At 40.4% G+C, this 26,024-nt stretch overlaps 1 protein-coding gene, 1 non-coding gene and 1 pseudogene across 2 annotated transcripts; 2 read left to right on the top strand and 1 right to left on the bottom strand.

Annotated features, from left to right (window-relative positions):
• Positions 1 to 372: 372 nt before the first annotated feature.
• On the bottom strand, positions 373 to 1,374 carry LOC104704615 (uncharacterized). The gene has a single exon (XM_087458467.1). It carries the CDS (start codon positions 1,372 to 1,374, stop codon positions 373 to 375), a length of 1,002 nt encoding a protein of 333 aa, XP_087314593.1.
• A 5,693-nt stretch (positions 1,375 to 7,067) lies between these two features.
• Positions 7,068 to 26,024, top strand: part of LOC147941316 (uncharacterized) — a 36,538-nt pseudogene continuing 17,581 nt past the window's right edge.
• Positions 25,360 to 25,466, top strand: LOC147941318 (small nucleolar RNA R71). Its single transcript, XR_015562923.1, has one exon. It is a non-coding gene; the product is annotated as a small nucleolar RNA R71 (small nucleolar RNA).

Here is a 26,024-nt window from a genome sequence, read left to right as displayed (position 1 = left end):
GAATCAAATTCAATTTTTTCATTTTTTGCATTGTTTTCTAATTGACATGTCCTAAACGTTCATGCCAAGTAGTAAACGACTCAACCAAGTAAGCAATAGGTTTTTCTTTCATTTCAGCAACAGAAGCAGAAGCTACAATTTTCGGATGGATTGTCATTACAGACATCTTGATCAGTCCACCCTTAACAAAACCCTTTCCCAAATACATCCCATTTTTTCTTAAGAAATAACTTATCAGCCTCAAAATTGATCGAAAAACCATGCTTGCTTAGCACTGTTCCAGAGATGAGATTTTTCCGCATGTGAGGTACGTGCTTCACGTTCTGCAAGGTGAGCTCACGATCAGAAGTTAGCTTCAGAACCACTTTGCCCTTACCACTGCTCGTTTGACTTGTTCTTCTCGTAGGTGTTGAACATGGTCCTATCAGAGCATATGTGTGTGGTAGTACCAGTGTCGTAGTTCCACTCCACTGGGTTGTCTTCCACCATGTTAAATTCAGTAACCACCGCAACCATGTCTTCTTCAGTTAGGTTTGCCTGCAACTTGAGATCTTTTGCTTTGCTTTTGCAAACATCAGCCTTGTGTCCAATCTTACCACAATGATGACACTTTCCTTTGAACTTCCTCTCAAGGTTGCTCTTCTTGAAGTTTGGTCCATATGAAATCTTCAACGGTTTATGAGGAATAGAGATCCCTTTACCCTTGCCTTTAAACTTGGCCTTATGCTCAGCTACATGAATATCATGCCCCTGGCTTTGAGCATCCGAATCAGCTCCACGGTTGTTGTTCTCAACTCTCAACCGACGGATGAGATCATCAAGAGACATTTCCTTACGCTTGAAGTTAAGGTAATGCTTGAAATTCGACCAGCCTGGTGGTAGCTTCTCGATCAAGCAATTCGTCTTGAAGACATTGCAGATCGACATCCCTTCCAACTCGATCTCCTGAAAGATGCGTTGAAGAGCCTCCACTTGTTCTATTATTGGTTTGGAATCCACCATCTTGAAGTTCAGAAACTTCGTAGTTGAGAATTTCTGCATCCCAGACTCATCAGTCTTGTACTTGGTCTCCAAAGCTTGCCACATTGCTTTTGAAGTCTTGTACATACTGTAGAGATCATACAGATCATTGACCAAACGGTTCAGAATCTGACCTTTGCAACAATAGTCTCCTTGAGCCCAGCTATCCATACTGCCAACCACATACACGTCAATGTCACCTTGTGGAAGCGTTGGTGGATCCTCTGTGAGGTATCGTTCCATGTTCATGCTGACCAAGTAGTAGTGCATCTTGTTTTGCCACGTTTTGAACCCAGCTTTGCCATCAAACTTATCTGGCATCATCCCTTGGGAAGCCGAAGGTGGCATCCCCATGTGGGTTGATCTATTACCGAAAAGATTTTAGCACACGTTTTCTATACCCGAATCGGTAAGCTTTGTGTTTTCAAGTTCTTTAGCAAGCCGTTATACCAACTCCGCAGGAGTTTCAACAGGGGTTGCAGGAACCCTAGCACCGTCAACGTTGTTGGTGTTGTCTCCAGACATTTTTTCTGTTTCACAATAAATAGATCTGATTAATATATTAATCAAACAATTCAAGTAATTAAATTACACTGAATTAGTTTTGCAAACTCGCTTAACAACCGTTCACAGAAACCTGTTTCACAAACTCACTCAATTAAGAGCGTTCGTGGAAACTTGAGAGAGTAGAGAAGAAATAATTAAAGTAAAAGCGTTCTTCAAAAACTTTCCGCGTAAGCACCGAAAGATGAAAGCGGAAACAGTTTTTCAGAAGATTTTGAAATCGTTTTTTAAAATAAAAAATTTGAAAAATTCTCAATCCGTTTAAAGCGATAAGCAGAAAGCGGATTTATTGAATTAAGACTGTTAGGAGCGCAAAAATTGAATTGAGAAAAGATGTGAATTATATTTAAATTAACGAAATCAGAAATGAATTACAACAGCATAATATATAGCATATAATAAATCACGGAGGCGAGATATGATATCTCTTTCCTTAATTCCATAAATCGGCCGTAAGTGCTTTCGGACAATCATGATTTATGAATCCCAAGATACAACCGATAACGAACTATTACAGTAGCACACCAGTAATAGAACTCAAGCGAACAGATCTACATTATACTCTCGAGACTACTAAACTAAGAACTTACTTGAACTAAGCAAGGGAGAGGGAGAGAGATCTTCAGAGAAAGGAGTCTTTGTGTTTTTGAGTGTGAAAAATAATGAGAGGTTGTGCCTCTATATATAGTGGAAGGAGGGAGGTCTCAAGAAAATATTTAGTGAATATTCTCGGAGTGCTGCCCAAGTTGCTTGGAGTTCACACCAAGTCTTTCCAAAAAATTAAATGGGTCTAAAGCTTTCCAAAAAACTCAAAAACCCACGACGTATGCCCGCATCCACGCCCAGCCCATCCCGTCACGCATCCGTGCTCGGCTCGCCCCGCGTCCATGCTCGGCCCAACCCGGTTCGGTTCGGTTCGCGTGTGGGAATCTTTTCTCTTCCATCTACACACTTTTGAAACTAGAAAAGTGTGAAACTATATATATATATATGAGTAAAAAATCAGTCATATTTCCGATGTGGGATATTTCCCAAACCATCCCAAGTAGCTTATTTCACACTCTTATTTCTCATTCAAATCAACTCTGTTTTGGACGTATGAGTATACCATCTTGTAGTACTCGTTACCAGCTTTCCATTGCACTATCAACCCGATAATTCCGATCAGCCATTTGGCCGGAATTTGGCCGGAAAGCCGCCGGAAAGTCACTGTCCCAAAACCTGCAATTTTCTGAAACTTTTTTTTGAAAATTCAGTTCCAATACTAAAAAGATTTTGTATAGATCTAATCCGAAAATAGTCTATGAATATATATTTTTTAATTGAATACCCATTTAACAAAAAAACAATAATAGTGATAAAGGTATTTCTATGTCGTGTGATTTTTTTGTCGCCAAGTTTATTGTTAACAAATGAAGGTAAGTTTGAATAGCAATATCGGGCTGATAAGAAGCAGAAGTCATCTATTATTATTTATTAAGAAATTATTAATTCATACAATTTTTGGAAAAAGAATAATACTTCTTCTTTTTCAAAATATATGATTAACTAAAAGCATTCTTTAGCAAAAAAACTAAAAGCACGTAAATTAAGAAATGTTTATTTTTAAAAAGTTCAACTAATTAGAAACAATACTGTATAATATAAAATATTAATAAAAAAAATATTATATTTAAAAAAAATTATATTATGAAACAAAAAATCTCCTCTAAATCATCATATATTATAAAAGAAGAAATATTATTTAAAATATTTGATATTTAGTATTTTTACTAATGCTTTGGCGTCTACACACTACAACACAGTATGGCATCCCTAATAGTTAGTTAGTTTGATTAAATCAACTCAATTAAGGCCTCTAATTCATTCTATTAAACTCACAGAAGTCATAAGACTCATAACTTAATTAATAAAACATAAACTGGCCTCGTATAAGGGGTTAAAAGACTTTCAAAATGGAGTTTTACAGCCAAATCACTAATCTTGTGTATTCATCTTTTTCTCTTTTTGAAATTTAAATATACAAATACAACATTGTTCACCCAAACAACAAAACATATTCTTCATTTATAAACAAAAACATTTGTTTTATTCTTTACGGGTTTTAACTTTTAAACTCCCAAAACATTTTAGGATGGAAATTAGGAAATATCTAACCAAATAGATTCCTGTGAAGAAATAAATCTACGTCAACTCTACAATAATAATGAAATTGAGCTCATTGGACTACTATATATAGAAACAGTACGGATATCACTGAAGTAACATATATAGTTTGGTTTGTTTATCTAAACTGCAATCCTTTTACATGGGTGACAACATTTTTACCGCTCACTTGATGCATTTGACATCTCTAAAGCAAATTGGCTTAAATATCAATGAAGGGCAGTATAAAGATCTCTAAACCTACATCAATCCAAAATTTGTCTGAATTTTGATAACTTCGATAGTACATTTTATCGGTAAATTTTAACACTCTTCTATGAGGTAAATTTTAAGTGGCCGACGGCCAATAGTACGATGGTCAACAGAAAAAGTATTGTAAATGATCATCAAGGTTGTCCAGAAGAAAAGGTCGGCAAGCAATTATATTATCTCAGCTTTTGCTCTTTGAGTGCGCTTGCAGTCAAGTCAATCCAATCTCGAAAGGTAATAAAAATAGGTTTGGACAAGCTCTACCAATCATAAGTAAATTTTTCTCTCTTTGGTGAGTTAACTAGTTTCTCTTAATTAAATTGTACTGTTATAAATTTCTGCTAAAGAGCGTTTCGGTGAAGAAAGACGTTGGAAAAGCGTATATATTAGATTACCATTCCTATTATTCTATTGAACATAGAATAAGGCCTAAGAAAATTCAGCTAAACATAAAAATTAAACAATGAGAACAAAAATTGATCATATAATAAATATTTACAACCACCAGTTTAATATCTATGCTAACATCAGATAGCCCTAAAGGTTTTATTTAACAAGCGAAACTACGAAAGTGAACAAAAATATGAACAACTTGCACATTCCATCTATATATATAATCCTTCATAATTACAAGAGAGATTTTATAACTTTTGATATAATTTGAAGTACAATGTACAAGACATTATTTAGACATAGAATTTAAGTTACCACTTTTCTCTTTGGTTTATTGGAACGACTTTGCTACGGACCTTGACCTCGACGTGATGCTGAAGGTGGTGCATGGATTCGTGACATAACCGGAGAACGAACCATTTGGCCTTGTCCCCCGATTAGAAGAAGAAAGAGAGAAGCGCAAAATAAAAGAAGAGAAACGAGTGATGTCATAGTAACAATTATTATACTGCCTTCAAAATATCGACTAGCTAATTTATCTTACATAATAGAAACAGAGAAAGGGGGAAGATACAAAGTGAAAACTTTACAAAAGTCTTTTATGTCTACGAAATTGCCAAGTATAAACAGTACATGGCTACTGAATGAAATTGTGTTAACACGTTTTATAATTAAGACTGAGACACTGGAAGATGTTACGAGGTACTAACAAAATAAATATCAAGCATGGTGGATCCTGGTGGTGTTGGCTAATGTTCAAAAACGTGTTTTGCTATCAACCATGTATTTTCATGTAATTTTTTCTAACAAATTACCATTAGTGGTTAAATGACTTTTGGTGGTCTTTCTGTTCATACTTAACGTAGATATATATACTTAGATTTATCCACAATATTTGAATATGTGTAATATTTTAAAACAGAGTAAACATTTAAATATTGTATTCCTTTAAAACGGATGCAAATTTTTAAAAGGTTGGACCAGTTTCAGCCTATAGGTTGCATATATATGTAGTTACATTTAATGGGTTTATGTTAAACCATTGTGCCAACGGTTAGTCCCATACTCTTTAAAGTATAACATAATTATTAACCCCAAGAGATATCTAAAAACTAGACTCCACAACTTTATCATTTGGTGACCTTTTTACGAAAACAAAAAATGGCTGCATGGCGGATCCAGCAACTGATTTGCAATTGCAGAAAGAACAATCAAATCCTTCATTTCTTACATTTAATGGGTGCATATTAAACAATTATGCCATTTTAGTTATATTTAGCATTATGGGCTTAAACCGTTGATTGCTACTTGTTTGAGAATATGTTGCTTAATTAAGCGTGTTATATACTTAAGAGAATGAGACCAATATGAGAATAAACAAAGAAAGCTTTAACACTGAACTTTAGCAATATTATTTTTCAGTAGTTTTGTCATGTCCACAATGCTCATATTTATACATCTAGGAGAACATTATAGATTTATTTGACTATCTACTCATCATCTAATGATAAGAGGGAATCATAACAGCTTGTTAGTACAATCTTACAGTTCTCTCCAGCTTACAGCTCTCTCCAGCTGGTGGTCTTGGCATTTTCATAGTCATCTTTCTCTGCTTCACTATTTTGTCTTGTTGTTGCAGAGAAGAGAAGCTTGTTGGACTGATGGATTTGATGGGTCTGTAGTGTTTTGGTTTGAGCCCAAAACACTTTTGTTATGACTCGGTTGTTGTAAACTCTCATCTCCCCATAAACTGATGGCGGGAGGTATCCCAACACTCAGTTTGAAATGAAGGTGTTGGAAAGCTTCTCGAGGAAGGGACTTCATAAAAATATCTGCAAGTTGCAGAGCAGCAGACACATGTTGTACTTCAAAGAGACCAAGGGCTACTCTCTCTCGAACATAGTGATAATCAACCTCAATATATTTTGAACGGTTGTGAAATACTGGATTGGCGGAAAGATAGACACTAGTAAAATTTACTCACATAGCCACGGCTTTCCCACGGCACATCCGTGGCTACAAAAATTAGTCACGGATTAACTACGAAATAGCTACGAAATGGTGGTCGTGGCAGGTTTGTGGTAACTTCGTGGCTGAAAGCTATAGAAAATTCACGGAAAAGCTTGTGGAAATTTAGCTACGATTTTGCCACGCAATATCAGTGGGTAATAGCCACGAAAGGCCACGAAAACAGGTCATGAAAAATTAGCTACGAACCAGCTACAAGAAATATGTGGCTACCTAGCGACGACGGATAAGGCGTGGCTAATTTGTGACTACGGTTACCATGGGATATCCCCATCGCAAATTTGTGACAAGGTTTGAATTATTTGTGATTTGAAACTTGACATAAAGAAATGTCAATCAATGTTTTTTTTGTTTATTGTGTTTTTGACATAAAGTTTAGAGAATATATTCATTTCGACAAAAACTATGAGTGATTGATTTTATTTTTGTCTACAAGCCAAGCATTTTCCATGGAATTATTTGTGGGTGAATGTGATATTTTTTATAGCCACAGAAACTGTTGCGGCTAAGCCGTGGGTAGTTTGTATTACAAATAAAACGTGTCTTCTTCTTATCATTTCATACACAACAACGGAAAACAAAAGTCCTTATTTTTCCAAAACACTTACTCTTTTTAAGCTATTGTTCTCACTTTATACAATCCAAATATGTTTAATTATTTTGCTTCGAGAGAGTGGATGGATCGACATATAGATCCACAGAAGAATCATGTATCAGAAGAGTTTATAGAAGGGGTTGACACATTTCTTCGATTTGCGTGTAATCAACATTCTTATATGGAGAGAGGAACTTTACCTTGTCCTTGTTCACGGTGCAGGAACATAAAGCAGCGGGATGTCCAAACTGTTTCGAAGCATCTATATCGGAATGGATTCAAAGGGAATTATTATGTCTGGACGAGCCATGTTGAAAAATGTTATGATGCGGGTGAAACATCGTCGAGGTCAAATTATTTTCCGGTTGAAGAAGAAACTTGGAATAATCATTCTACACATGATCAGCTGTCGTTCGAAAATTATGGTAACATTTCATACGAAGATGTTAACATGGGACAAGAAGCTGCGCCCAATTTTTAAGAGTATATGACGAAACGGTCAATGAAGAGCCATACCATGATAATGTTTTTCAAGCGTTTGAAGAATCTAATCAACCTCTTTATGATGGGTGCATTGAAGGGATTTCTCAAATGTATGTGACATCGCGTGTGTTGAACATAAAGTCAAAGTGGAATTTGGCAGAAGCATGCGTCGAAGAAATATCACAAACAATTAAAGATGTTTGTCCCAAGCCAAATAAAGTTCCTGGGTCTTATTATGAAACGAAGAAATTGACTCGGGCGCTGGGATTGCCATTACAAAAGATTGATTTTTGTGAGGATAAATGCATGCTTTTTTGGAAAGGGGAAGACCGAGAGCTTATGTAGTGTCAGTTTTGTAAGAAAGACAGATTCCATCCGAACAACGACAAAGGAAAAAATAAACCTAACCAAAGAATGTTTACCTAACAATCACAGAAGGTTTGAAGAGGTTATACCAATCGGAGGTGACAGCGTCTCATATGCGATGGCATGCTGAACATATCTCTCCAGAATGAGAAATGATACACCCATCAAATGGAGCAGCGTGGAAGCATTTTCAAGAGGTATATCCTACATTTGCTAATGAGAGTCGTAATATTTATCTAGGCTTGTCATCAGATGGATTTAATCCAATTGGTATGAATGGTGAGGCACATTCGATTTGGCCTGTGATCGTGACTCCTTATAATCTTCCTCCTGGTATGTGTGTGAAAAAAGAATATTTTTACTTAACAATACTAATACCAGGGCCAAATCATCCAAAGAAAAGTCTGGATGTTTTTTTGCAACCGCTGATTGAAGAACTAAAGAGTTTATGGAGCGACAGTGTGGAATCATTTGATGCATCAAAAAATCAAAATTTCAAGATGCGAGCTGCATTAATGTGGACAATCAGCGATTCTCGGCATACGGAATGCTTTCTGGGTGGATGACGCATGGTCGATTAGCGTGTCCATACTGTCTAGATGAGACGAAGTCGCATTGGTTGCCTCATGGAAGAAAACATAGCTGGTTCGATTGCCACAGAAGGTTTTGACCGTCAGATCATCCTTACAGGCAGAATGTGAAATTGTTTAGACGAGGAGCTACAGAGAAGGATCATCCTCCACCGTGGCTTACCGGAGAAGAAATTTTGCGGGAAAGAATCAATACCATTGAAGGATTGTACAAAACCGTTGACTGCGGAGGGAATGGCCACGACAATCCTGCTCGAACAATTGATGGGTATGGTGTGCATCACAACTGGGCGAAAAAGAGTATTTTTTGGGAGTTACCGTATTGGGAAGATTTACTTCTTAGACACAATCTTGATTTCATGCACATAGAAAAAAAATTCTTTGATAATCTCATCAAGACGGTGTTGAATGTTCCGGGAAAAACAAAAGATAATATTAGATCGAGGATGGATCTCCCAGCATTATGCAGCAGAAGAAAGGATTTAGAGCTTACTCTGGATAGAAAAGCGCCAGTGTCAATATTTAGATTAACGGCTAAAGGTAAAAAAAAAATTCTAACGTGGCTAAAAAAAGATATCAAATTTCCAGATGGTTATGCTTCAAAATTTAGCCGTTGCGTAGATGAAAAGTCTTGGACGCTGTCGGGACTAAAAAGTTATGATTGTCATGTCATCATGCAACGACTTCTTCCATTTGCTTTCTTAGAACTTCTACCTAAATCGTCAACACTACAATTTCAGGTAATAATGCTGTCTTTTGTTTTTTAAAGTTATACTTAAAGTTGATATAATCTGTCCAATATTTTTTTTTAGATATTGCATTTTTTTTTCGGGATGTATCTTCGAAGACATTAAAAGCTGAAGATATTGCAGTTTTGAAAGAAAATGTTGCAGTGAAACTTTGCAATTTAGAGAAGATATTCCCTCCATCATTCTTTGATGTTATGGAACATCTTCCTGTCCACCTGCCAGATGAAGCACCTTTAAGTGGCCCCTTGCAGTATAGGTGGATGTATCCATTTGAAAGATGTATGTACCATCTAAAAAAGAAGGCTAAAATTGGAGGATTGATTATTGCACAATCTTTGATTGAAGAGATTTCATATGTCTCAAGAAATCATTTTGAACATGCAGTTTTTTCACAATCTCCTGAAAGTCTTGAAGACATCCAATTTAGTTACGCTTATCCAGATGTTCCAACTATATTCAAACCTGCAGGACATATTGGTGGGAAAATGACAAATGGGTGGTTAAATGATGTCGACTACAACGTGCTCCAAACGTATTTAATGCTCAATTGTGCTGAATTTTCTCCGTATGAGAGGTATAATTATAGTTATTTTATCAGTATATAATAATTATATAATTTCAAATATATATATTTTTACATCAATTTTAAAATTTAAACAGAATGTTTGAAGAATATATGACGCGAAGCAATCCTGATATTACCTCGAACGCATTGGAGATTGCTAAAGAAAACCACTATGCCTAATGGGTTAAAGATTATGTAAGTTTATTTTATTAATAATGTTATTCATTAATATATGTTAGATTCAATAATTTAATCTATAAAATTGTCACATAATATATTAATTAATTAATTATACACATTATTTGGAGATCAATGATGCAAGTAGATCATATATTTTTCCATTGTAGATGGTAGAATTTGTACAAGGCCAGAGACACAATTTCACATCTTGGCCTATGTACTACACACGAGGATACCACTTCCACACTCATAGACATCTACAAGATAAAAGAACTCAAAATTATGGTGTTATTGTACGTGGAACCACCGACAAAGATTATTACGGACTTATTGAAGAGATAATCATGATCGATTACCATGGTGCTGTTTGTTTGAAGACAATGGTTTTCAAATGCAGGCGGTTTGATACGACAGTGTAACATCCGCGAACCGGAATCCCGGTTTGGGATGTACATCGATCGATGTTGGTGATGCATCGGTCAATGCAAGGCCGGTTCTGTTGCGCTTTGGGGTTAGGAAAACCCTAGAATCGTTTATAAAAGCAGAAACTCGTGGGTTGGCCGAGGTTTGGGCCGTTTGTGCAGAAAAAGAAAGAGAGGAAAAATTTCTTGAGTGTTCTTGGGATTTTTGGGAGATTGGAGGCTATTCCTGTAGAGATTTGTAGCTGGGATCGTTTTAGGAGCTTCCTAGGAGCGTTGTTTTGCTTGTTTGAGGTTCAAAATCGTCTGTGGCAAAGGTAAGAGCATGACCATGGCTTGTTTATTTGTTGTTTGGCTTGTTAGGATGTTATTTGGAGCTTTGGGAAGCTTTCTTGTTGCTTGAGATCGAGTTTTGGTGGTGTAGGAACGGAGATCCTGCGAGAAGCTTCAGGGAAAAATGGAGCTCGGCATGTGCGTCGGTCGATGCAATGCGAGGACGATGCATATTGACCTATGAGCATCGATTGATGCCATGTGGAGGCGTCGATCGATGCAATTAGGGATTTCGTGCAATGTCGAGCATGCGTCGGTCGATGCAGTGTGCGTGTCGGTCGATGCAAGTGTACCTTGCATCTGTTTATGCAAGCTTGTGTCGGTCGATGCAGCCCCAGTTGGTGTCGGTCGATGCATGGGTTGGTGTCGGTAGATGCAGAGTCCTGGTTTGTGAGTCCTGGTTTGTTATTGTTTGGTTATTGATTGTCGGTTGATGGATAGAGATGTTTCTATTATTTGTGTGTATAGCCCAGTAGATGGGAGGATTGCCTTACTGAGTGTTTATAAAATACTCATGCATCTTAATTTGTGTTTGTGGTGCAGCTAAAGGCAAAGTATGATTGTGGAATCAAGGTAATGAAGAGGAGGATGTTCTAGTGTCTCGCTTGTTTGTTGTCTGGCTTCTGTTAGGTCGCTAGAGTTGAGTCCTAGAATGTTGTTCAGGATTGATGTTTATGTGATTCATGATGTTTGGTTTTATTGATTTAATGTTGTTCAGGATTTGATGTTTGTGGTTTAATGGTATCAATTATTTCTTCTGTTGGTTGTTGTGGTTAGGTGGCTAGTGGGTATGAGACCAATAGTTTATATTATTATTATTAATATTATTATTATTATTACTATTATATATTTTTTTTTTAAACGGGTTGGATCGTTTCAGTTTGGTATCAGAGCCCTTACGGTTCTAGGTTTGGGTTCGCTAGGCTTTGCGCTGTAGATGTTTGGGATTTGCATGTCTTGATTGATTATGTGAGTTAGTTAATTGTGTGTAGCATGGAGTCCTAGAACATCCTCTTCGAGCCTACAGTATGATCCCACGGTGAGTTTATGTTTTTGTGTTATGTTTAATTGTGTGCTTAGCCTTCTGTTTATGGTAGTGAAGATGGTTAGAGAGCATGCTGTTGCTGGTCGTGGTCGTGGACGCGGTCATGGTCGTGGTACGGGGAGAGTCCTAGTGGTTAGCGATATTGTGGACCAGAGTGTGACAGCTGAGGGTGTTGGTGAGTCGCAGGGCCTTCAGGAGGGATCCACGATGTGGCCGGTGGGGGCAGAGTTGGTCCTCGAGTGGACGGTGATGCTAGGGTTCTAGGTGCGGGATTCCCAGCGGGTGGAGTTCCTGTAGGAGGTGTTGACCTGGCGGGCTTGTTGACACAGCTGTTAGAGCGGATACCGGGAGTGGGTTCGACTCAGGCAAAGTTATTACTGCTAGTGGCGGCAGGGGTGCAGCAGCCAGTGATTGCGGATGTAGGGGTTCATTCATGTTATGTCAGTATGCTGAGGGAGATGAACTATATAAGTAACGAGCGGTTTTCGGGAGGTACTGATCCTACTGTTGCTGATGCGTGGAGGACGAGAGCGGAATGTAACTTCCAGTCTCTCAGATGTCCTGAGGAGTTTTGGGTGGATATAGCGGTACCCAACCTGATTGGTGATGCTTAGTTGTGGTGGAGAGCAGTGGCTGCTAGGAGGGTGCAAAGGGAGATGTCTTGGGCTGACTAAGTGGGGGAGTTCAACCGTAAGTATTTTCCTCGAGAGGAACTAGATTGTTTGGAGGTGCAGTTCCTTCAGCTATCTCGGGAGACTCGGTCAGTGCGGAAGCTTGCCTTGGAGTTCAGTCAACTTTTGATGTGTGGGGGTCGTGCTATGGAGTGTGAGGGTGCTTAGATCAGGAGGTTTATGAGGGTCCTACGTGATGACTTGAGGGTTCACTGTAGGGGACGGGGTTATGCTACGTGTGCAGAGCTGGTTGAGATTGCAGCAGAGATTGAGGAGGATATCCGGGCACAGGCAGTAACGGTTAGTCCAGCGGTGCAGCCTAGGAAGGCTCATCACCATGGGGGTTCCGGCAAGGACGGCAAGCCTGTGCAGGGAACCAAGAGGAAGTGGGAAGCTACGCAGAGGCCGAGTGGTGCAGGGTGCTACGGGTGCGGTAGTTTGGAGCACAGGGTAGCTAGCTGTCCCCATAGGAGTGCAACGTCGGTGGCTTAGGCAGCGGTTCGTTTATGTTATCATTGCAGGGAGCCTGAGCACATTAAGCCCAAGTGCCCAAAGTTACAGCAGATGGTAGTGGCAGCGGTTCAGCATGTGGTGCAGCCTGGAGTGCAGCAGGTGGCACAGATTGAGCAGGCACCACAGGTTTACACGACTGTCGAGACTGGTGGAACCAGTGTCGGGGGATCACATGTATAATTTCTGGTACTTAAACTTTGTGAATTTCAGTAGATTCAGATTTTAGGTCGTGCATGTGGTAAAGTGTTAGGTTCTCTACACATGAGGTTTGTGTAGAGACCTTGTTGGTGGGCGGGTTTAAGTCCCACGTTATGTTTGATTCTAGAGCTACTCATAGCTTCATTACTCCGGAGTGCGCAGAGAGTGCTGATATCATAGGAGATCCCGGGGAGCAAGCGGGAGTTGTCAGAGTTGCTAGAGGCAAGTTCCTGAGGGTCATTGAACAGGCGAGGGGTGTTGATATTCAGATCGCAGGAGAGTCGTGGCCATCAGATTTGTTTATCAGTCCAGTGGAGCTATATGATGTTATCATGGGAATGGATTGGTTGCATCTTCATAAGGTTCATCTTGATTGCCATCAGGGTAGAGTGGATTTTGAGCATCCAGGAGGGAAGTTGGTTTTTGAGGGAGTTAGACCGACTTCGAGGAGTCTCGTGATCTCGGCCATGCAGGCTAGGAAGATGATCGAGAAGGGTCGTGAGGCTTATTTGGTTACTATATCGATGCCATAGTCAGTAGGCCAGTCTACGGTTAGCGGTATTCAGGTTGTTGAGGAGTTTGAGGATGTGTTCCAGTCGTTGCAGGGGTTACCACAATCTCGGTTCGATCCTTTCACGATTGAACTGGAACCAGTGATGACGTCATTATCCAAGGCTCCTTACAAGATGGCTCCAGCAGAGATGGCAGAGCTGAAGAAGCAGTTGGAGGATCTGTTGAGCAAGGGATTCATCCATCCTAGTGTATCACCGTGGGGAGCGCCGGTGTTATTTGTTAAGAAGAAGGATGAGAGTTTCCGCTTGTATATTGATTATAGGGTTTGAACCGGGTCGTTCCCAGGATCGATGAGTTGTTGGATCAGTTGAGAGGTGCTACTTGGTTCTCCAAGGTAGTTCTGGCGTCGGGTTACCATCAGATCCCGATATATGAGGCAGATGTGAGGAAGATTGCAATCAGGACGAGGTATGGGCATTATGAGTTTGTGGTGATGCCGTTTCGGTTGACTAACGCACCAGCAGCGTTTATGAGATTGATGAACAGTGTGTCTGTCATCATTTTCATCGACGACATCCTCGTTTATTCCAAGAGTCCTGAGGAGTATGCAATGCATTTGAGGGCAATTCTAGAGAAGCTGTGTGAGCAGAAGTTGTTTCATAAGTTTAGCAAGTGTATTTTCTGGCAGCGTGAGATGGGTTTTTTGGGTCACATTGTTTCTGTATAGGGGGTTTCTGTAGATTTGGAGAAGATTCAGGCTATCAAAGATTGGCCTAGACTGCAAAATGCCACTGAGATCAGGAGTTACTATAGAAGGTTTGTGCAGGTGTTTATGAGCAGAGCACGGTCGATGACTAAGTTGACAGGGAAGGATGTTCCTTTTGTCTGGTCACAGGAGTGCGAGGAGGGCTTTGCAAGCCTGAAGGAGATGTTGAATACTACGCCAGTGTTGACTTTACCAAAGCAGGGAGAACCCTATGTGGTTTATACATATGCATCCAGAGTTGGTTTGGGATGTGTGTTGATGCAACATGGGAAGCTGATTGCCTACGATTCACGGCAGTTGCAGAAGCATAAGGACAACTATCCTACTCATGATTTGGAGATGGATATTGTAGTTTTTGCCCTAAAGATTTGGAGATCTTATCTTTATGGTGCAAAGGTGCAGGTGTTTACAGATCATAAGAGCCTGAAGTACATATTCACTCAGCCCGAGCTGAATTTGAGGGAGAGACGGTGGATGGAGCTGGTGGCGGATTATGATTTGGAGATAGCCTTCCACCATGGTAAGGCTAACTTGGTTGCAGATGCTCTGATTCGGAAGCGAGCGGTTTTGGCTCAGGAGCAGGATATGCAGTCTCTGGTAGGAGAGATCAGTGAGTTGAGTTTGTGTGCTGTTTTGCAGGAGCCGTTGGGTTTGGTGGCGGCTGATAGAGCAGATCTTTTGAGCAGAGTGCAGTTGGCTCAGGAGAAAGACTTGTGGCTGGTGAATGCCTCAAAGGATGTCTATTCAGAGTATCAAGTTTCGGCTAATGGTACAATTTTGGTGCATGGGCGGATTTGTGTGCCCAAGGATGAGGAGTTGAGATAGGAGATCCTGAGAAAGGCTTATGCAAGCATGTTCTCTATTAATCCAAGAGCGACTAAGATGTACAGTGATCTCAAGAGGTATTATCACTGGGTCGGGTAAAAAAGGATGTAACTAGTTGGGTTGCCAGGTGTGATGTGTGTCAGCTAGTGAAAGCTGAGCATTAGGTCCCTGGTGAGTTACTGAAGAGTCTTCCCATTCCAGAGTGGAAGTGGGATATGATCACTATGTACTTTGTTTTAGGATTGCCAGTGTCTCGGACTTGTGATGATATTTGAGTCATTGCGGACCTGTTGACTAAGTATACACATTTTCTGGCCATTAAGAAGACTGATGGAGCAGCGGTCTTGAAACGACCTAACCCGTTTTTTTTTTAATAAAAAATAAAAAATTATAATAATAATAAACTACAACTATTGGTCCCATACCCACTAGCCACCTAACAACAAGCACAACCAACAGTGGAAATAACAGATACCAATATCTAAACAATAATACAATAACTGATAACCAATAATCAAATATAACAATACTCCAATATCAAACAACAGGAAACAAGGAACCAACAACCTAGCAAGTTCTAAAGACCCAACTCTAGCAACCTAGCAATGCTAGACAACATCCAATCGAGTCCCTAGAACATCTTCCTCTTCATTGCCTTGATTTCACGATCACACTTTGCCTTTACCTGCATCACAAACACAAATTGCAATGCATGAGTATTTTCTAAACACTCAATAAGGTAATCCTCCCATCTACTGGGCTATACACACAAGCAATAGAGATACTCTAACCATCAAACAACAATCAACAAACAAACCAGGATCTGCATCGACCGACACAAAGATTGCATCGACCGACACCATCAGGGACCAGCATCGACCGACACAAGGTATGCATCGGTCGACACCAGGTTCACTTGAATCGACCGATGCTTCCACTTGCATCGTTCGACAGATGCTCGACATCACGCGGAAATCCTAACGCATCGACCGATGCCTCCACCTGGCATCGACCGACGCTCCTAGGTCAATCCGCGCCATCCTCACACTAGCATCATCTGACGCACATAGTGCATCGACCGATGCTCATGCCGAGCATTGTTTTCCCTAAAGCTTCTCGTCGGATCTTCGTTCCTACAACCACAAGAATCAATCCCAAGCCACCAGAAAGCTTCCTAATGCCTCACATAACATACTAGCAGGCCTAACAACACAGAAACAAACAGATCAGAGTAATCTCCAGCTTAGATAAGTCATGGTCATGCACTTACCTTTGCCAAGAAGTTTCTGAATCATAAACAATCAAGAACACGCTCCTACAACGATCCCAGCTACAGATCTCTACAGGAAACACCTCCAAACACCAGGAATCACCAAGAACACTCAAGAACACTTTTTCTCCCTTCTTTTCTCTCAAAAACGGCCAAAGTCGTCTAATGAGACAAAAGGAACGACTTAAGGGTTTCCCTTTCCCTTTTGCCCAAAACGCAGCGTTTAACTTAAGTCAAAACGCAGGAAAAAGAGTCAGCATCGACTGATGCTCCTCCAGCATCGATCGATGCACATCCCAAACCGGGATTCCGGTTCGCGGATGTTACGATTCTCCCCCACCAATTTAGATTTGTCCTCGAATCTCGATCAACACTCAGCCAAGGACTCCCGTGCTACCGTCTCCACGGCCCGCACTCCTCCAACCGATATACGAAAAGTCATCCCTAGGCGATAGACTCATGCTCTAAGCATTATTTGCTCTCGACTTTTGGATTTTCCTTTACTCATAGGCCTAAACCTTGAGTTTTTATTGGCTCCTCATAAGACTGAAGCCTGCATGCCATAATATTGGTGAAAGAAAGATGTATGGAATGATGATGTATGGAATGAATAGAAGTCAGGGTGTTTCAATTCCCCTTATGCAGTTGCAGTATAAGAGGTGTCAATCCTATCTGAGTGATTGTGAACAATTAAGATGTGCATATGAGTCTAAGTCAAGCCAATTGTAAAGATTGTTTGTCACTAACAATCCTAAAATGAGATATAAAATGCAGAAAGTAAAAACAACTAGAATAAGATACTAAATGCAAAAAGAACAAACAAATTAAAGCTATGATGAAACTAGAACAGAGATAGACACTAAGCTAATGAACTAATGCAAGACAAGTAATGAACAGGAAACTACGTGAATGCAATGGAAATGAAACAGGAATGAAACAAGACAATCACAAATTAAAAACACAAGTTCTGGGGATGAACTCGAGCAGCACTCGACCGAGTGTAGGTCGAGTACGTGGTCGAGCTAGACTTAAACGTGAAAACAGAGCAACACAAGAAAAACAGAGCAATGCTAAAACTAATCAAACAACAAGCAAGCAATGATATTTAGACTAAGATTTCAATAAACAAAGAAGGCCTTGAGGAGGGATTCATGGGCTGAGCTAATCATTGTGGTTATCTAACTTGGTCAACAAATCTCAAGCAAACATTGAGCTGATCTCTAGACATACTATTCTAAGACATGTTTAATCCACTCTCATGGCAAGAAACAATCAAACCTATGCATTTCTAGACTTGTTCTCACAAAGAAAAGAATCTACACAAGCAGGCATTAAGCAATACATCTCAAACCAAACAAGACTTCTAATCTCTTAGCAAGCCTAATGGTAAGCTCTAGATCTAGCCTTATCTATGCTCCTTAGACATTGGTGTGATGCTAAGATGCTTGAAATCAAACCCTACCTTCTCAGATATAGGATCAGCATTAAGATCATCTAGCCTAGAAGAGATCTACAACAATCAAGCTTGACCAAATCAAACAAACCACAAGATCAACCCAGCCTAACCCATCCTCAAGGTCCTAAACAAACTACTCACAAGAACACATGGTGAAATATGTCAAAAACCCAGAAAATAATGAAACTTGCATCATTAGAAAGATGAAACAGAGATCTACAATATTGATGAAGGAATAAAACTCGAAATCTTAATACTTTGAAAGTTATGAAACAAACAAAATATAAGAATCTAGTCTTTCTCTCTCAAACAAGTACAAAATCTAAAAATAAAAGAAAGTGCAAAAGGAATAAAATCTAAAAAAGGTAAAAACTAGGTTTTAGACTCTCTAAAAAGCTGGACTCTTTGGTGGCTGCAGGTACAAGGGCTTTATATATGAGGTGAGGTGGAAGCCCTAAAAATACAAAAAGTCAAAGTAGTCAACGGCTCGGTCAACTCGACCAGTGCTCGGTCGAGTGGCTGGTCGAGCTGGCTTCTCTCGTGCATTCTCCACTCGGTCGAGTCCTTCTCAGCACACGGTCGAGTGGTGCGGTCGAGTTGGACTCCGGACCTTGATTCTACAGCCTTAACTCTCTTGTTTTCTCCTCAGGATTGCTTCACTTCTCCTCAGCATTGCTTCCATGCTCCTTAAGCTCCAAAAATCACCTGTTTATGCATAAAAAGATGCAAATTCAATGCAACTATACTCTAATGCATGATTAGTCCTAAAGCTACACAATAATGGCCTAAATGGGTAGCAAAAGATGCAAAAGTTGTGAATAAACTAAGGGAAAACAAGGTAAAATATATGAACATCAACACCCTCAAACTTAGTCTTTGCTTGCCCTCAAGCAAATAATCAAGACAAAAGAAGGTAGGTGAGGGTTGAAAGTGGGATCTCAGCTCCTAAAGCTTGCAAATAGACTATCTAGAATCAATGTCCAAGTTACTAGTACTATGATGCAAGTTGAATGAGCTATACTTAAAGACTTTAGACAAGCATATCACAACCTTCACTGATTTGAGCCTTAGATGTCCACATGCATTCAAATCAACCATTTCCTTTAACATTCATTAATCAAGAACATGAATCAATTATGTGCAATGCTTAAACTCATTTGGCTTGGCAGTAAAAGGTTTAGAGACAATGATGGTCTCTTTTTAGAGTAGGGCTTATCAATATCAAGGTTCTCTCATAAAAAATGGATTGAGCTTTAGAAGAATGCTAAAGGTAAGAACACTTAGACACATACAAGAACAAAACCTTGTCTACCCAAAGGCTCCCAAAGTGTTTATCCTATCAATCTAAACCCAATTGATCCTAGTGCTACCCTTTAACTTCTTTTCTTCTTTTTCACCCTTTTCTCTTTTGGTTTTAAAGTCTTAGGAGAGGTTTCTTATTTGATCTTTCTAGTGGAATGGGGGATTCTTACTTATTTGCTATGGTTCTCTTTTCTTCTTATTCTTAAGACATATAAGCATTTTGCTAGACTTCTCTTTTCTTTCTTTCTTTTCTTTAACTAGAACCATCTTTAAACAACCTTATTCTTCCCATTCTTTCACTAGACTTTAAATTTACTTAAACACATTCCCCTCCTAAAGACTGTAACCTTTTCTTTCTCTTTTTCCTCTTTTCTTTTCATGACAGCCAAGTCCCAAACCCAACAAGTGAACCACCTAGTCCTATCTAGTTTGAAAAATGCAAACTAGAACTACACAAAGCTTTACTCTTGTCAGTTCAAACCTAACACTTTCTACCAAGCTCAATCCCAAAAATAGGCCTCACACACACAAGAATAAACATGGCTTGAAAGAAGGTTTGGTTTAGGGGTAGGGGAACTGATTTTTAATGAGGAAATCAGGTACTTGGATCAACAAGAGTGGTAAAAAGGAAGAAGATGATCCAAATATGTATATGGTATCCATGAGTTTAAAACAATGCACACATTGATAATTGAAAGTCAATATTAGGTTCTTATAAATAGGAAATGGTTTCAAATCTTAACATGCTTCAATTTAGACCAAATGCTTTGTAGGAATTCAAGGCTTGGTTCAATCTTATTCTTCTAACCACTCAACTAGCATCAAAATACTATTAACTTGGGCATTGATCCTAGTCTAGTGAATAAACAAGCTAACAAGGGAATACTCATCATAGATCCCTAATGCAAATACTTTACAATCCTACATGAAACATGCTAAACAAGATTCTAATGTGCAGTGCAAACTACATGAACACTCTTTTTTTTTATAAAGATTTTTGCAAAAAATTTCAAATTTTTAGGGTTTTTCTATGCCTTAGATGCTATGCAAGTATTAACATGATGATGCTAAAAATTTGAAATAAGAATCACAAAACACAATGTCAAATGCTATCTCAAACCCTCCCCCAAACTTAAATCACACAGTCCCTGTGTGAAAGAAATTTGATTGAGGATTCAAGATGAAAAACAAAAAAAAAACAAAACACAATGTCAAATGCAATGATATCTACAAGTGAAGGTGATAGTGGTACCTTAGGGGTTGTGGAAGTAGTTGTCCACATCCATCTGCATGCTGTCATAGGAGTAGTTGGGGTCTTGTTGGTGACTTGGAGGTGGAGATTGGGGCAGCTCGACAATGGGAATCGACCAGGACTCGGTCGAGTACGTGCTCGAGTGGGGGGGGTCGAGCTGGACCACGAGTGTCAAAATGTTGACCTTGCTGCTGGTAGAACTGCTGGTAGAGTGCTGGATCCATGAAGTACTGGGGTGGGATGGGAGGGTAACCTTGATATCCTGGATAAGCAGCTGGAGGTGGGAAACCATAGGGTGATCTGGGCTGGAACTCGGCCGAGTGCATTGGAGGTGCTCGGTCGAGTGGGTGCTCGAGTGACCCGGTCGAGTACCTTGAAAATGGTTGTTCTCGGGTACTTGAGCTCCTCTTCCTCTGATTTGGCTCATACATTGAAGCCCTAGCTGGTTCCACAGGGTTCGCAACTCTAGAAAGTGCTCTAGTTGAGCTACTCCTCCTCAAAGGGCTTGATGGTGTAGGTGAAGAATTCCCACTCTTCAACTCAGCAATCTCCTTCTTTAAGCTCTTGATAGACTTAGCCATGTTGGTCACCTTCTTCTTCAGCTTATCAAACCTCTTCCCATGCCATTTGTTCCATTTTTGCAAAAGGGTTAGTCTCTTGGTAGCCTCCCTCACTCCTCTACTATCTCTTGGGTTGAGCTCATAATCCTCAAAGTAAAATTGCTCCTCCCCATCAGCCATTTGCACATCTCCAGCTTCATCAACTCTAGGTTGAACTATCCCATCAAACAAATGCTCCTCAGCTGGCCAAAAGTCAATGTTGGCTCCTTCTTGAATGGTGGAGCTCTTGGTTAGGCAAAATCAGTTGCTTTTTCCCAAGTGTTGGAAGTTCAAAGTTGAAAATGTGATTCCCTTGATGCATCTCCTTAGCTAGGATGAGAGTAGAGGTGAGGTAGCTAGAGTCAATCCATCTTGGTGAAACCCTTTCTCCTCTAAGTGGAACCTTAGCAGCTTGTAGGATTGGAGTAATGATGCCTCCAATGGTTAGTGCTCCTCTTGATCCTTTGTTCTCCAACTTGCCTACCCAACTTCTCAAGTAAATCATGTGGTCAATGAGCACCATTGCTAGGTCAGTCTCCACAGTGCTCCCAAGAATGATGGTACCATTTCTTGCTTGGAAGATGACTCCATTGAGAGCCAAATCAATCATCTTTAGCTCCCCCTCATTAATGTTCCCAGTTTCCTTCCTAGCAAAGAAGGTGTTGGCAAGAGCTTTGTGGAAGTACCTTAGGACTGGGCTCCTTATCCTTGAACTCTTGGAATTGGAGGATGAGTAGTATTTGTTGTCCCCAATGATTTCCCACACAGCATAGAGCTCTTCTCTTGGAATCATCAAACTCCTATTGCTCCCAACCTCAAAACCAAACACATTGGCTATCTTCTTCATTGAAAGTTCATACCTTCTCCCTTTGATTGTGAAAGCAATGTGACCAGCTCCAAACTCAGCATCCTTCCTTGCATATGTATGCAGCTTGACTGTGGCTAGAAACTCACAACTCTCTTCTTTGTATCCCTCCATGCAAAGCCCCATAAACTTAGTTAGGTTGCTCTTCTCAAAGAGATACTCCACATCTTCACCAATGGCTAGCTTCTCCATGGTTTCCTTGTGTGGATATCTGGTCCCTAAGAACTCCATTCTCATGAAAGCATCATAGAGTTGCCTCTTTGACAACCCACAAGACTCAGCTTCTCCAACATCCTCTATCTCTTCTTTTTCACTTTCTTCCTCACTCTCATTCTCACTCTCCTCTTGTTCAACCTCAACTGCTGGCCTCTTCCCTTTGGCCTTGTGTCTCCTCATGAACTCATTTAGAGTTGACTCCCTTTCCTCCTCACTTTCAGTCCTCTCAGGATCTTCCTCAACTCTCTCTCTCTCCTTGGACGCGGCATCTGGCTCGACCGGCTGCTCGAACCACCACTCGGTCGAGTGCATGATCGAGTGGGGCGTCGAGTGGCCCTTCCAGCTTCTCCTCTTGATTCAAGGCTAGCATCATGACGTTCCATGGAGGTTGCAGCGGTTTGTTGAGACTTCCTAGTGATTCTTGAAGACATTTTTCAAATAGAACTGAAGGGAACAGACTCAAAGCTCAAAGTTAATAGGTTAGTGAACCAAAAACTTGAAAGAACTAAGCTTGAGCAAAAGATAAGCTATAAGAGAGATTTTAAAACTTGAATTCAATGGTTTTGAGCAAATAAGAGAATGTGAGAGGTATAATTTCGTGCAAGGTCTATATAAAGAAGCTAAGGGGACAAAGAGACAAGGGTGGAGCGTCCATACCATTCAAATTTGAAATGGGAATCTTTGACCTGCTTTTTGCTGCCACTCGACCCCACACTCGACTGTACACGGTCGAGCACCTTGACTAAATTTTGAAATTTCAAAATTTTTCTTCTTGTTCTTCCCTCCACTCTATCGTTCTAGCGATTTGAAGATCAAATGGGCCTCAATTCCTTCCTAGCTCGGTTGAGTACCTCTCGTGGGCAGGTCGAGTGAGCTTGCGAGTCTCCTTCTCCAAGTCTAAATCTCTCCTTACCCAACTACATTTTCACCTAAAGGCCTGTCCAACACAAACATAAAAGAAAACACATCAAAACTACAAGGAAAATAAACCATATTTACAAAGGATACCTTAGGGACTTCCTCCCTAGTGAGCTTGTTTAAAGTCACTAAGCTTGACTTTGGTGTCCTTCTTAAGCCTTGTTTAGATACCAAGGAGGTGATGAAATCCTCCCTGGAACCTCTTGATCACTGTGAAGTTGATCCTTGATCACCTCACCCTTAACACACAAACCATGTTTCTTCTTGATTTTGAGCCTTGGTCTTGCTTTCTTTAAGGACCTCTTGTTCAGCTTAACTTGAAGATCCTCAACCATACTAGTCAACTCTTGAACTGACCTCTTAAGCTTTTCCACAGAATCATCTTGAAAGGAGAGCTTAGCCTTTGGAGTTGCTTCACCACTTGAACCTTCTTGACCTCCCTTGTCCTTGATAGTAAAAGGTTGATCATCAATGGTAGGAAGGTTGGTTGGGTTATAGATGTTAAACTTCATGGCTATATCTTCAGCAATGTTCAAGGTCACAAGACCTTCTTTGACATCAATAACTGCTCCAACAGTGGCTAGGAATGGCCTTCCAAGAATGATTGGATCTTCAGGTTCCTTGTCCATCTCCAACACCACAAAATCAGTGTGAACCCTTGCCTTCCCTATCTTGACTGGGACATTCTCCAACCTTCCAACTATCTCCTTGTTTGACCCATCAGCTAGACATATATGAAGGTTGGTGGATTTGAAATCAGTTCTCCCAAGCTTTTGTGCTATGGAGTATGGCATCACACTTGTTGAAGCTCCCAAATCACAAAGGCATTGGTTGTAGTGAAGATAGCTAAGTGTGCAAGGCAGATAGAATGGACCTGGATCCTTAAGCTTGATTGGAATGATAACTCCTCCAAGGTCCTCAAGATCCTTCTCATCTTGAGCTTCAGCCTTTTTCTTTGACAAATCAAGCAAAAAATCTTTGTAGAGAGGATATGGATCATACTGTTCCAAGGCAGGTCCCCTCTCTTCTTCTTGGTAAGCAATGGTGATCTCTTGTATGGCCAACACTTCCTCAACCACAGCTTTCTCAATCACAACCACTTCCTTCAAAGCCTTCTCTTCCGCTTGTTGCTTAGCCATCATCTCCTTTCTCTCAATGATTTCCCTAAGCTCCTTAATTTTTTGTGCGTTGAAACGTCCTGGAAATGGAAGAGGTGGCTTGTAAGCAGGAGGAATGTACTTAGCAGGCTTGACAGCTTCTGAGTCTGCAACTCGATCGACCACTCGAGCATGCACTCGGTCGAGTGGTTGTTCGAGTACTTGGTCGAGTGCAATAACGGACTCCAGTTGCTTTGCACAAACGTCACTTGGAGCTTCAGTAACTACTCAATTCCCCCAAACTTGGACTCCACTGTCCTCAGTGACTTCCTCATCAGAGATATGAATGGCTTTTGCAGTGAACTCCCTTGGATTTTGAACAGCTTTTCCAGGGAGTTGGTTGGGTTTAGGAGCTGAAGTAGAGGCAATGTTGCTCTCCATATACTTCATTCTGGAATTGAGACCTTCAAACTTCATGTTCAGATCATTGTACTGTGATGTGAGCCTTTGATTCAACTCAGCAAACTGTTTGGCTTCCTCAATCTTGCCTTGTGTTTGCCCAATCAACAACTGTTGCATCATTGCTCTTAAGTCTTGTTCCTGGCCTTGGTTAGTCTGAAACCCTGGTGGGGGACACAATTGGGGCTGGAACACTTGGTGTTGTTGCTTGGGGATGTAGTTTTGTTGCTATTGAGGTTGTTGAGGTGGATAGACTTGGTCTTGAGGATTGGCCACATTGGTGCTCCTATAAGAGAGATTGTTGTTTTTGAAACCTCCTTGGTTATAGCCTTTGAATCCTCCCTGGTTTTGCATGTAGCACAACTCAGCAAATTCAGGCTCCCCCTCTTGAACTGGAGATTCTTCTTCAATGAAGTGAATAGACTTGGACTGGCTGAGGAGTATCTTGTCAAGTTTCTCATTGACCATCTTCAAATCCTTCTTATACTTGTCCTCTTGATCAGTTGAGGAGCTCCTTATTGTCCTATCATAATCCTCATTATAGTTGCCATCAGATTGAGCAAGGTTCTCAACTAATTCCCATCCTTCTTCCACATTCTTGTTGAGGAATTTTCCATTAGAGACTGTATCAAGAAGCATTCTTATCTTGGGGAGCACTCCTCTATACAAGGTGTTTAGAAGTGACTCATTGCTGAAGCCATGATGAGGACACTGAGTCTGGAATCCTTTAAACCTCTCCCAAGCTTCATAAAAGCTTTCATTATTCCTTTGAGCAAACCCAGAAATTTCATTCCTCAACCTAGCAATCCTTGCATTGGAGAAGAACTTGGCCAGAAAAGCTTTTTTGCATGCATCCCATGTGGTGATAGCTCCAGTAGGAAGAGTCTTCTCCCAAAGGTGAGCTTTGTCTCCAAGAGAAAATGGGAAGAGCCTTAATTTGAATCCATCTTCACTCACTCCATTGATCTTTGTGAGTCCACATGTTCTATCAAACTCATCAAGGTGATCTAGTGGATCCTCCATTGGCAACCCATGAAACTTGTTGGCTTGTATCATTGAGATCAATCCACTCTTGATCTCAAAGTTATTGTTTGCTACTGAAGGTGGCACAATTCCAGCCCTTTGGTTGTAGGTATTGGGTGCATCTCCTGCACCAATGTGCCTTGGTCTCTGCTCATGGATAGCTTGTTGCTCCATGATGTCTTGACCTTTTTGTTGTTGAACTACTCTTCCTTGCTTATGTCTCAAACCCTTTTGTAGCCTGTGGATGTTGTCAATAGGCTGTTGAAGACTGTCTTTGCCTTTTGACCTTGTGTGCATCAAAAAACTCTACTACAGACTCGAACAGGTACACGGTCG

Source organism: Camelina sativa, chromosome 7 (genome assembly GCF_030686135.1).
Source record: "Camelina sativa cultivar CO46 ecotype springtype chromosome 7, ASM3068613v1".
NCBI classification, from domain to species: domain Eukaryota; kingdom Viridiplantae; phylum Streptophyta; class Magnoliopsida; order Brassicales; family Brassicaceae; genus Camelina; species Camelina sativa.
Note: the sequence above shows the minus strand (reverse complement) of the source record. Positions and strands in the feature narration are given on the sequence as shown.